The 13,191-nt window shown below is 38.2% G+C and overlaps 3 protein-coding genes and 2 non-coding genes across 5 annotated transcripts; 4 read left to right on the forward strand and 1 right to left on the reverse strand.

Moving 5' to 3' along the window:
- The first annotated feature begins 410 nt into the window (after positions 1 to 410).
- Positions 411 to 492, forward strand: TRNAS-AGA. The gene has a single exon. It is a non-coding gene; the product is annotated as a tRNA-Ser (tRNA).
- LOC122721191 (pentatricopeptide repeat-containing protein At5g61800) lies at positions 453 to 2,356 on the forward strand. The gene has a single exon (XM_043957377.1). It carries the CDS (start codon positions 584 to 586, stop codon positions 2,183 to 2,185), a length of 1,602 nt encoding a protein of 533 aa, XP_043813312.1. The 5' UTR covers positions 453 to 583; the 3' UTR covers positions 2,186 to 2,356.
- Positions 2,357 to 3,178: 822 nt separating this feature from the next.
- LOC110616795 lies at positions 3,179 to 4,073 on the forward strand. Its single transcript, XM_021759287.2, has 2 exons — positions 3,179 to 3,338; positions 3,422 to 4,073. The coding sequence occupies exons 1-2, from the start codon at positions 3,321 to 3,323 to the stop codon at positions 3,896 to 3,898; spliced, it is 495 nt and encodes a 164-aa protein (XP_021614979.2). The 5' UTR covers positions 3,179 to 3,320; the 3' UTR covers positions 3,899 to 4,073.
- A 42-nt stretch (positions 4,074 to 4,115) lies between these two features.
- TRNAG-CCC lies at positions 4,116 to 4,186 on the reverse strand. The gene has a single exon. It is a non-coding gene; the product is annotated as a tRNA-Gly (tRNA).
- A 5,390-nt stretch (positions 4,187 to 9,576) lies between these two features.
- Positions 9,577 to 12,782, forward strand: LOC110617417 (calnexin homolog). Its single transcript, XM_021760169.2, has 6 exons — positions 9,577 to 9,808; positions 9,932 to 10,001; positions 10,784 to 11,910; positions 11,989 to 12,060; positions 12,146 to 12,259; positions 12,384 to 12,782. Exons 1-6 carry the CDS (start codon positions 9,713 to 9,715, stop codon positions 12,522 to 12,524), a joined length of 1,620 nt encoding a protein of 539 aa, XP_021615861.1. The 5' UTR covers positions 9,577 to 9,712; the 3' UTR covers positions 12,525 to 12,782.
- The last annotated feature ends 409 nt before the right edge of the window (positions 12,783 to 13,191 follow it).

Here is a 13,191-nt window from a genome sequence, read left to right on the forward strand (position 1 = left end):
ATAGCACTAATCCCATTTAAGTGGGAAGCATTACCTGCTAAATGTGGGAAGATTGTTCATTTTTATATGTCAATAGCTTATACTTTTTCGATTTGTGGTTACTGGCTATCTCCTTTCTAAACTAACTTGCTATTCTAATTAATATACTGTAATATAAGAGGGTGGTTGCTCAATATCAAATTGATTTTAACTGAACTAAATTATAGATTTGCCCTCCACCTCCGATTCCCTCACTATTTTCCTGCCTTTTTAACCGTTTTCGCATTTTCACTTGGGTCCTTTTTGCTCTTAGGTCTCGGTGGAATTTTTCATTTATAATTTGGGTAAACCTCGGCTTTTAAAAAAAAATCATCGCGAAGATTTCTTTTATTTATTTTTTAATTTGACTCTCCTGGTTAACGCCATTCAAGGTGGACGTGCCGGAGTGGTTATCGGGCATGACTAGAAATCATGTGGGCTCTGCCCGCGCAGGTTCGAATCCTGCCGTTCACGGGTTTTGTGTTACGTTTTTGCTTCGCCATTTCTTTTTCGAAGTCTTTTTTATGCGTAAAAGGCTGATGTGATCTCTGGGGAGAGTGACAGAATGTCATTCGTCGACTACTCGCAGTTATTCTATCTTTCAATTAACAATCTCCTCGAGCAATGTAAAACTTTCCGCCAACTCCACCAAGTCCATGCTCACGCTTTCACCTGTGGCCTTCTCTCTGTTTGCAGTTCTAAAATTTTATCCAAAATTCTCTACTCTCTCACCACCGCAACCACCCCCAGATCGTCCTTGTCTCTGTTGCGCTTTGCGGTTTCTGTATTCAATGCTATTCCAAACCCTTCTCCCTTTTGCTACAATCTTATCATTAGAATCCACACCCTCCATTCCTCTCCTGTCACTGGCCTCCATTACTTTCTTCAAATGCGCCGCTTCTCTGTACCTCCTGACTTCCACTCCTTCCCTTTTGCCCTCAAAGCCTGCTCACAGCTTCGCGTTCTTTCATTGGCCCAATCGCTTCATTCTCAAATTCTGAGATTTGGTTTTGTCTCAGATTTGTACGTAATGAACTCTCTAATTCATGTTTATTCAGTATCTAATCGATTAAACGATGCTTATCAGGTGTTTGAGGAAAGTTCTCATCATGATGTGGTTTCTTACAACTCGTTGATTGATGGATTCGTTAAAACCGGTGACATTGAAAAAGCAAGGGAAATTCTTGATCGGATGCCTGTGCGAGATTCTGTTTCGTGGAGTACGCTTATGGCAGGGTATGCCCAGGGAAGCCATTGCAAGGAGGCAATTGAACTATTTAATCTCATGATGGATTTAAAACTTAGACCTGATAATACTGCATTGGTATCTATTCTTTCTGCTTGTGCACAACTGGGTGATCTGGAAAAAGGAAAGCAAGTTCACAATTATATTGTAAAAAGTAAGATACCAATTGATTCTTTTCTGTCAACTGGTTTGGTTGATTTTTATGCAAAGTGTGGCGATATTGGCACTGCTCTAAAGATTTTTGAATTGAGCCCTGATAAGAGTTTAATTACATGGAATGCGATGCTACTCGGCATTGCAGTGCATGGTCACGGTCAGTTATCGCTACATTACTTCTCAAGAATGATGGAGGCCGGGGTTAAACCTGACGGAGTTAGCTTTTTAGGAGTTTTAGTAGGATGTAGCCATGGGGGGCTGGTGGATGAGGCCAGGAAGATTTTCCATGAGATGGAATCTTCTTATGGGGTCCGCCGGGAGCCCAAACACTATGGTTGCATGGCTGATTTGCTTGGCCGGGCTGGGCTGATCAAAGAGGCAATAGAAATGATAAATAACTTGCCTACAGGCGGAGATATGTCTGTGTGGAGTGGCTTGCTAGGAGGGTGTAGGATACATGGGAATGTTGAAATTGCAGAGAAGGCAGCAAAGCAGGTGATGGAGTTAAAACCTGAAGATGGTGGGGTCTATTCAATCCTGGCTAATGTTTATGCCAATGCAGACAGATGGGAAGATGTGGTGAAGGTTAGGAGTTTGATGAGTGGCAATAGGATTGTAAAGAAGAGTGCTGGTTGTAGCTTGATTCAATTGGATGGGACTGTACATGAGTTTCTTGCAGGAGATGGCTTGCATTCACAAAGAGATGAGATATATATGGTTTTAGATGGAATTAGGGAACATCAACGTGAAATTTCTGCATACTAATGCTAATTAGCGTTCTTTGTATCATTTATAAGTTTTTAGGGGACGAGGGTGGGAGGCGGAGAGACTGCTACCTAGTTGGATTAGGAACAAAGCAGAAAAATGGGAAAATTGGACATGGAAGGACAATTATTTATTTTACATGCACCTGATATTCAAATTTTCTTTGAACAATCATTTGGTCTGAGGAGGAGATTCGTGATGAATGGCATATAAAACTTCACATTTTCGAAAACCCAACATTTTCCAACTATGAATTTAGAAGAAGACGACTTTTAAAACGTGATATTATTTCTTTAAGAACATTTTTAAGTATGGTATTTATATATCATGTATATGCTGCATTTTTAAACTGTGAGATTACGTAATTTCGAAACCTGCCGGACCACCGCCATCTATAAATTCTAAGAACCTAGCTAAAGACAACTGTCCATTGATAAAACCCTCTCCTTGCGATTTTCTTTGACATCTTTCATCTATAATAAAATCATAGCCTTCAGGTGAACTGTTAAGTCCTCAATCAAAGACCACTCATTTTCTTGCCAGGTATTACAGCGTACAGCACAAGCAGCTTCTTTGCTTTGCAAGGTTACCCTGGAAATTGATGGTGCATTGCTTAAGAGAATGCGCAATTGAAGAGTGATGTTTATTTTCCAGTATATGTAGACAGTGTGATGATATTTTATCAACCTCGCTGAATTTATGGATAGCGGCTGTTACTTGTTTACAAATCCACGATTAATTTGGCCACATGATGTCCTTATCCTGTTATGCGTAATAGAAGATAAAATAGCTGAATATATTACTTTACCCTGAGTGAAATTACTGTAGTACTCTTGAAAAGGGCCCAAAAAAAAAAATTACTGTAGTACGACATGACGTGCCGCTTCCTGAGCCTTCTAGGTTGAAAGCTGTCCTAATTTTATATCGACGAGTGTCGCTCAACTTTCCATCCCCTCTACGTGGCTCCAGAATTGTCCCTTAGACATCACCCTCTCCTATATATATCAGGTGATAATTATCCTGTCAATATGAGATCATTTGCTATTAGCATCACGCGAGTAATCGGTTTTAATCCTAATCCTGGTTGCAATTAAGCCCCATTTAACAACATTTCTTCTACGTGTGTTCTCCAATCATGGCTTTGAGATCATTGGTGGGTCATCACTAATAGCTAATTTCTCCTTTTGTTTAATTCATTAATGTGTGGTTCTCTCACTTGGTTTTTATGATCTGCAGAGTTGCTGGAAATCAATGCTGAGTCGGTTGAGAGGAACTGCAACATATGCAACTTCAAGCTCTCCGAAAATGATGGCATATACTCCAACAGCAAACATCGGCGGTCCTAAACAAGAAAAAAGAACCAAGAAAGCGATAAGGGGCGACTTTGTGCCCGTTTATGTGGTGTTAGGAATGATAGCCATATCGCTATCTCTGGGTCTGTACACAGCCAAGCAGCAGATATTGCACTCCCCGGCAGTACGGGTGAAAAAGAAGGAGAGGGAAACGATCCCGGAGGTAGAGGAGCCTGAGATAGTGGCGAATGAGGCTGATAGATTTGTGAAGAAATCTTTCTTCAGGAAAGTTGCGCACATCCAAGACTTCGATAGCGTTCTTCAAAGTACTCCTGATCCTATTCACAGAGACGCTTTTTCTCGCGAGCAGACTCGCGCTGAGACTTCCAAGTCTGTTGGGGTTGATTCCAAGCGGCATTGAGAGATGTACATGTGTTGCCCCCTTCTTTTTTTCCTTCTGCTCTGCAGGAATTAGGGGCTAATCCTTTGCTTTTAGTGTGAGTGCGGTATGAAGGTAATGTTAAGACATGAACGATGTTCTATACGCTATAATAAACTGGCAAGTTAATGTAATTGTTGCTTGGCTCTTTTTTTCATGTCATTTTAGGGCAGAGAAAATTTAAAAGGTTAATACAGTTTGCGCATCCGGGGAATCGAACCCCGGTCAGTACCGTGGGAGGGTACTATGATACCACTACACCAGATGCGCTTGTTGACAGTGATAGAAGTATTTTAAGGAAAACCAAGTTTTTGTTTTCCACTGGCTGCCATCTTTGACTGCTGAGCATGACATAGGACTATTGAATCATAGCCGGCTAGCCTCCGTTTCTTCTATGTCTCTTGCATTAATGTGGTGATGAGAAAGGACTCGCTAATGGGTGTTTTTTTTTTATAATTATTTTTTTTGAAAGGCTACTCGCACATGTTTAATTTGGTGGTTTTCCTCAAATTAGTTTTGGATGTTGCCATCTCTGTGAACCGTTGAACGCCTAGTTCTCAAAAACGACACAACTTCATTTATGTTGTATTGAAGTTGATTATAATTTATGATTGGCAAAATTTTGCCCAGAAAAGGTAAACAAAGTCAAATCTTATTTTTGTCTAAATTTATCAATTATGGACTTTTTGTTCACCATTTATGATTTGTATGTGATTTATAATAATTTATAGTTGTCCCCGAAATAAATTAAAATGAATTAGGGGTGAGAAAAACCTGTATAAAGTCCAAACAAATGGTAGCAAGTTTGTATCGTCAAAAGACTATACGTTTCCCAATCGCTGGAAGCTTCCATAGCTTCATGAACCCCACCCCATAAATACCTCTTAAACCGAAATCACTGGAAGTTTGGTCACTCTTTGTCTAGAGCTTAGAGGACATCCTCAAATAACGAAATCTCCTAATTTGCTTTTTCTAAAGCACAATTCAAAGAAAACATCAAATTGAAATGCTTTGAAGGTCATTGCTGCTGATGATCATAAAATTTTGTGTAATATAACACACACCCGCTTTTACTCTCTGATTCACCAGCAAACAATTCACAAAAGACCCTTTTTTTCAAAAATGCAAGACCAGGTTGCTTCTGTATTTTCTGATAAGCCATACATTTTCTCACGCTGTTCGCGTCACCCCACCTCGAACCAAACGGTGGGTTGTATGTTAATTGACCCTTCATTATCATGATAAGTGTGTATAGGTAGAGAAATGAGGTTGGAAACGCAAGTTTAATATTTAATGGATTATAATCTCTGTGCCTAATTAATTAAAGGGAATGAATATAAATTGACCAAAATGCAAGGATTGGACATAAAGTGGATATTTTTCAATCTCTTAAGAATCAAATCCTTAATGAATTTGTGCCGATAATCTTTTCCACAGTATGCACCACCAGTTTATCAGTATAGACCTAGCCGCCAGCCAATATCCTTGTTGATTCTAATAAAGTCAGATGCGATAAGATGTATACATATATAGTTACATACATACATACATATTCTTTTGTTTTAGGATTCTAGACCCATGCCCATCACCTTAGAAGCGTTAATACGTCAGTTTTGCAAATTTCTAAAGCAACGTGATCGATATTGGTGACGCTACTACACTAGGAAGAGATGACACTTAATTTCAGAAAGCAAAAACTTTAAATATAACTCATTATTTATATAGCATTGACCCTTTAATTATCCGATTCAAGGTGGGCATGAAAAGAAAAATAACAGAATGAATTCAAAAATCTTCAGTGCCTGATCATGCACGACGGAATTCAATACAATATTTTTAACTATACTTTGTGAAGATATGGTGCACTAAATATATTCTACAGAAGATTTGATTTTGAAAGGAAGTTTCTTTCACTTGTTTTTTCCCAGCTGAGTGGTGCAGAGTTGGTTGTTTTGCATGGCTGGAAAGAAGGGATGTCAGTAGTTTTTAAATTTGAAATTCATCAACTTTTTAGCAAAACCACTGCACTATACTTTATAGTTCATCACCTAGATGACGTGGCAAAAGAAGAATTTGCCCATGTGACTAGGGAAGCAGGATGCAAGCATTAATGTCCATTTCAGGTTTGTGGAATACATGAAAAAAAAATACCTGCATAGGAAGCTACAGATTCCCAGCCTACGCCTATAGATTTATATTTCCCGATAGGGTTGGATATGTGGTCTTTGTAAACAATGAACTTCTGTGGGCACCAAGGTTGAATTCCCTTTAGTCACTCTCTTGACCTTTGCAGTGGACAATGAGTCAATTAGGGATATATCTTTTTCATTATACAAAAGTATACAGTTCATACAAGTTGACACATACTGCTTTTGCATGCAGATATAGGGAAATCGAGAAAATTTTTCTTCAGTGAAGAATATTGAACAATAAACAGCACTAACTGTGTCTAAGTCGGACTATTATTGCAATTAAATAAGCTAAACAACTAGGTTGTTTTACAGAAGATTCAACCACAATTTTCCAGCAACTGGGCAATTCAGCCTATATAAAGACTTGAATGTTTGTAATTCTGATGTAGATCGAGACACTGACATTGCTAGAATGGTTAGAGAAGCTTCCAATCTCCCTCAAAGGCTTCCAATATTCCAGGCCATGGAAATGTTGGAGACCTTTGGAGGGGATTGAAGGCTTACTCTCCCATCATTTAATGCAAGCATAGTTTCAACAAATTCAACTACATGCAAGAATGGAGACGTTTCCATTTTAAAATTTTATCTTCACCTTCAATCCCTCCATGAAGAAATTAATAATAATTTCAAGGAGCGAGTTCAAGAATCTGCAGCAACCCAGATATTTTTGAACTTCCACAGGTAATAAATTATCTTAGTTTTGAATGGTGCACTATCATTTAATTAAACGAGAGGGAGGTTAATTAATTGTACTTCATATTTTTTTATTCTCCATGGCTTTGGAGACTCAACTCTCTCTAATTCTTACTCATGGATAAATAAAAAATATATAGCAACAGTAGTCACCCGCGGCAACCAGGCCAACATGCGTATAAAGGTTGCAAAGTTCCATTTTGCTTTATATAATGCTCGTTAAGAACTATTGCCATGATTATCCTCAAGTATCAATTGCTATGTGTTGCTTGTGTCACAGACTTCAATATGTTCTACACCCACTGTAATACCAAACCATTAGTTATTATAACTAATTAAATTGATCAACTTGGAGTTTGCAGACAGAAACGTATGGCTAATTTCACGGGACCAAATCATAGAAGGGACAAATCATAAATCCTTCAACATTATTGATGTCGTACACTAAGTTAAAAGCAAGAAAAGTTAATCATAAAGCAGTGGGCTCAGGAACTAATACCGCAGCCAACTTTGACGTCGCCGTCAATTGAAAGCAACACACGGTTGGCGTCGAAACCTAAGAATTGGAATTTCTGTAATTGAATGGAGAATTGTTCTTGACGCCCCAGGCAAATAATTAACAGTGTCTCACATGTATAATAGCTCTTTAAGATGGTTAAGGGTCATTATTTGATTTACAGTAGCAAAGTTTGTGCCTTTCTGATATGCAGACTTCATTGAAAATAATGATGGTTCGGTTGTCTTTTTTGCTCATCTTTATCATAGAAAAATCACTCAGTTAGGCATTTGCACAGTAATGTATCCCACAGGTACTTGGCAGCAGATCCCTTGTTAATAGAGACATTCGAATAGACCTCTCAGTCTTTCCAACTTCCCCGGATGTCTCCAAAGGCACTGCTTTAAATAAATCTTTCCTTTCCTTTTCAGCCTACAAGACTTTTTCGAATATGTTAGAAAATGTTCACGAAATTTCCTCTTAGTTCTCCTCCATTGCTCCCGACCAATCTTGGAAAGGTCAGAGTCTTTGTCTTGATTCTACGCACGTACCAAAAACTAAAAGGCCTCGCTTTTTCACCTCAACTTGATAGGATTTCAGGTGCTCGTGTATAAATACCATCAGCAGCACTTTTATCATCAGCGCGGACGCAGCTCTTTACCTATAAGGATTTTTGGAGATCTAACTTTCTCTGAACTCTCCCCCTCAACGGCTACTCTAGCTTCTCTCAAATTTCAAGCGTTTTGGCGTACTTAGCAGTTGAGGTGAGGAGTTCAGCAAAAGTTGGCTCTCGTGTAATTATGCGTTCAAACTCTTGCACCCCATCTGCACCAGGTAAGCTAGCCAACCAAAGATGATATCAGGTAGGTTTGCTTCAAAATCAACTCATTGAAAATTATTGTGGTGATTTAGCCCGACGAGAAACAGCATCATGTCTACGTCTTGCATCGTGGAAAGATGGATGAATTTGCACCATAGAATAGCTACTCGATCGGTTTCTGTTCATAGGAGGCGAAATGAATCCAATTTAAATTCCCCGACCACCAGATATGCACATTTGCTATTAGGTGCAGCGGGTTTGATTTTATCTCTGCGACACTAAGAAAAGCGATTTTGGGCGAACCTGTTACACTGACATATAGTATGAGCTCTCTACATTTCTTGAAGGCTCAAGATACATATAGAATCATAACTAATATGCATATTTATCTTTTATAGTTTATTTTTGGCAACATTTGGGGTTTTAATATAGAACTTTATGGTAAATGTTTCAAGCGTAGATTTGCTTCTTCTTTCCAATATCAGATACTGCATGTGCATAAAGGGATATTCATGGTATGGTAGCAAGCACACAAGGAAACTCCCACAGTCTCTTGTGTTGCTTCTTTTGAAGCAACTCCATACTAGCAGTTTTGTTCTTTAGTAGCATACTCTAACAGCTGCGACAAAACTGTTGCAGAATCCTGAATAACTTAAAAGTGAAATTCCGGTATTAATTGGACCAGCTAATGTAATTTCAAAAAGCGAATAAAAATTTCAGATTCAAATTCAAGATTCTTTTATATTTCAATTTGTGGTTATACTTACTGATGGGAAATTTCATATTCTCGTTTTCTTTTCCCTTTTTCAAAATGGTTGGAGATGATCAGTCATTTGGATTTTAAAAGATAAAGCTACTATTTAGTTTTCTTAATGTAAGAAATTCACTGCTTAATTTTTTTTATTTTAAAAAAATAAATTAAAATATTGCTGAAATTTAAAAAATATGTTAATTTTTACTTATTAAGTATAAAATTTTTTTAAAATATTCTCAATATAAATAATAAGATATTTAATAATTAAAACTAATAAAATAATTAATTATTAACATATTTTTTAAATTAAGAAATTAACTAAAAATTTTTTTAATCGGTGAGTTATTCACAATATTAAAAAAAAGGAAAAAAAAATAAAACTAAATCAAAATAATCAACCCGGTCTGTTGCATTAGCTGAACAACTCTTACTGAAACTGGATCAGTAGGTGAGTGCAGTGGAATACTTAAAGCATAGGCCGAACCGGTGGGCCTTGTCCATAACCAGAAAGCGACTCAGTGGTGAGACCGGGTCAAGCCCGTAATTGTAAAAATGTTGGTAATTTCACTAAAGTGCACCGAAGAAGTGCTGAGGTTCTTACGTGGCTAATGATGATTGGTCTATTTCACGTGGCAAGTATTTTGATTGGTGGAGACAACAAGATTGCATTCTCTCTCCTCGCCCAAGATCTCCATATCACTACATGTATGCACACATCTCAATGTGTCGCGAAGTCAAAATCTAGTAGCTTGGTTCTTGTATTAGATCAGATCCAGATCTTCAGATCAATCATCCCCTCATCAAACTTAGGGTTTTGAGTGAGTTTTCGAGCGAGAGATAAATGGGAGAAGCGAAACGCGTCTCTCTGCGATTGGCTCTTTTGTTCTTGGTAGCTTTCGTTTCCTTCAGTCAGCTCCGTGCCTCTGATGACGATAAGGTAATTAACAATAACATTTTCTCAGTGTTCTTTTGTATGGAAGCAGAGTTTTTTTTTCCCCTTTTCTTTTTACTATTTTTTGTGCTTTTTGTTTGATGCACGTGTAATGTATTGTTGATGTAGATCTTTTACGAGTCCTTCGAGGATTCATTTGAAGGGCGATGGGTTGTTTCTGATAAAGATGACTACAAAGGTATAATTTAGATCTCGAGTTTGATTTCTGATTTATCGTTCTCTTTCTATTTGAAGGCAAATTTGAATTTTAATATTTCTGTCTTTGCTTGTTCTATTTGGTATCGTTGGTGCTATAAGACTAATTACTGATTTGAAAGTTTTTCCTTTTCGTTTTACTAGGTTTTCTCGTAATCCCTTAGTTATAAATTTGCTTTGCTGATAATATAGCGATGTTGATATTTCGGCGCACAAAATGATTGCTTGCTTTAATTACATGTGATTATTGGGTCAATTTCGATACTCGTCTGGTGTAAGAATTGAAAATGTTTAAAGGTTGTTTTTACTGAGGGTTATGTTATTCGACGAGTGGAGGAAACGAAATTCAGTTTCATATTTTGCCTAGATAGTAGACACTGCTTACTGGTTAATTGATAGTTGGGAAAGGTGCCGAGGGAGGGAGGGAGAGACAGAAAGAGGAATGTGATGATATTGGTGTTTGCAATCTCTCTTAAGATGGTTGTGGATTTCTCGGGATTTGTATATCTTATGGTGGATTTATCTAGTGAAGCTTCTGGGTGATTTTTATGATTTATCTAGTGAATTAAGGTTGTCTTTTCCGGTTTTCATTTACTCCCAACCACCTAATCCTTATTTATTATTCCTTCTTTGCTTTGCACTACCATTTAAATGATGATTATGAGGGTTGGCATTTGAGATTTTGTTTGGTTTACTTGAAATTCTTTCTTTTTAACTTGTGCTGATGTGCAAATTTATGTTGTTGATATTTCTATTTTGGTTTAGGTGTATGGAAGCATGCAAAGAGTGAGGGTCATGATGAATATGGTCTTCTTGTTAGTGAAAAGGCTAAGAAGTATGCCATAGTGAAAGAGCTCGACAACCCTGCTATTCTAAAGGGTGGAACAATTGTCCTTCAATTTGAGACTCGTTTCCAGAATGGGCTTGAATGTGGTGGTGCATACCTTAAATACCTGCGGCCTCAGGGAGCTGGATGGACAGCTAAAGAATTTGACAATGAATCTCCTTATTCAATAATGTTTGGACCTGATAAATGTGGGGCCACAAACAAGGTGCACTTTATCCTAAAGCATAAGAACCCAAAGAGTGGCGAATATGTTGAACACCATCTCAAGTTCCCACCATCTGTCCCTTCAGACAAGCTTACTCATGTGTACACTGCTATTTTGAAACCTGACAATGAACTGCAAATTTTACTTGATGGGGAGGAGAAAAAGAAGGCTAATTTCCTTTCTTCAGACGATTTTGAGCCTCCTCTAGTTCCTGCCAAGACCATTCCTGATCCAGATGATAAGAAGCCTGAGGACTGGGATGAGAGAGCAAAAATTCCTGATCCTAATGCAGTGAAACCAGATGATTGGGATGAGGATGCACCTATGGAAATTGAAGATGATGAAGCTGTGAAACCTGAAGGATGGTTAGATGATGAGCCTGAGGAAATTGATGATCCTGAAGCCACAAAACCCGAAGATTGGGATGACGAGGAAGATGGTGAGTGGGAGGCACCAAAGATTGATAATCCTAAGTGTGAGGAAGCTCCTGGTTGTGGTGAATGGAAGAGGCCAATGAAGAGAAATCCAGCTTACAAAGGAAAATGGCACGCCCCACTCATTGACAACCCCAATTACAAGGGTATATGGAAACCACAGGAAATTCCAAACCCCAACTACTTTGAGCTTGAAAAACCAGACTTTGAGCCCATTGCTGCTGTTGGCATTGAGATATGGACTATGCAGGATGGCATCTTGTTTGGAAATATCTTGATTGCAGACAATGAGAAGGTTGCCGAGTCACTGAGGCAGACAAAGTGGAAGGCAAAGTTTGACGTTGAGAAAGAGAAACAGAAGGCTGAGGATGCAGCTGCTGGTATTGATGGTCTTGCTGGCTTCCAGGTAATGTGGTCATGCAGTCTTAGGATATCATAGTTTTCAACTGAATTGATGCTTCATGATCTCATCTTTCAATTGCAGAAGAAGGTGTTTGACCTCCTATACCAGATTGCAGACATCTCTTTCTTAAGTCAACACAAGGACAAAATTATTGTAAGCCATATCATTCTCATTGCTTTAAACTTCTTATGGCGTTGTGATGGATGTGGCATGACATAGGAGAATTGTTTTTGTGTAGGATATTATCGAGAAGGCAGAGAAACAACCAAACCTCACAATTGGTATCCTCATATCCATCGTCGTCGTGATATTTACCGTTCTCCTTAAAATTATTTTTGGGGGAAGGAAGCCAGTAAGTTCTGAAAACCCAGCCCAGGTTTCCATTTCTCTACACTACATTAGCCAGCTTCTCTGGGTGATGAGTAAAGAGGCAATCGTTCTCCCTGTAACTGTGTTGCTAATAATGTGCTTTGCAGGCAAAAGTAGAGGACAAGCCGACACCAGTTGCTGAGTCTTCAAACAAGGAAGGAAGCAGCAAAGAGGAAGCAGAAGAGGATGAGAAGGAAGATGATGGTGGAGCGGCTGCTGCTCCTCGCAGAAGGAGACGTGAAAACTGAAAGGATGACTGGAGAGACTGGTTATATCAATTTTTCACATTTGGTAGATGTTCAGTTTTAGGTGTCTTACACTCTTAATGGCTGTTCCTTTTTTAAAAATATTTTTGGCTTTTGCTTTGAAGAGTGAGGTGTATGAGACGGAGCGTAAAATGACATTATTTGCGAGGCTTGGGTAGTTTATTTGCTGCCTCGGAAGTAAAAGTTAGTTTGACAAGTGTTTATTCAGAAAAAATGTATGCAATATTCGTTTTAGCTCTATTGTTGTTTTTGCAGCGGTGTGATGTTGTGAGCTTCTCACTCGTGAAAATCATTGGAGCCTGAGCCCTGTGAGAAAAGAATACGTGTACCTCAAGCTACCTTTTATTACGAAGTCGTTTGAGGCCTTTTTAATTATTTGATAATAAATGAAAAAGTAATTTAATAATGATAAGCCTACAGCATGCAATGTAAAATTGTGATAAAGATAGTCTGCCAGTCTCTTAATGCGTTGCCGTTTGCATCAATGCAAGTCTTCCCTTTCCTACGGTCTCTAAGAATATATAAATGTCATATTAATTAGACATTACTATAATCTCACATTTAACTACCTATATTTAGCAACTTACTGTTGTAAGTAGAATTGTCCGTTGCTATCATATTTCCAGAATCATTACTCTTAGCTTAAGTT

Source organism: Manihot esculenta, chromosome 6, assembly GCF_001659605.2.
Source record: "Manihot esculenta cultivar AM560-2 chromosome 6, M.esculenta_v8, whole genome shotgun sequence".
Classification (NCBI taxonomy): Eukaryota; Viridiplantae; Streptophyta; class Magnoliopsida; order Malpighiales; family Euphorbiaceae; genus Manihot; species Manihot esculenta.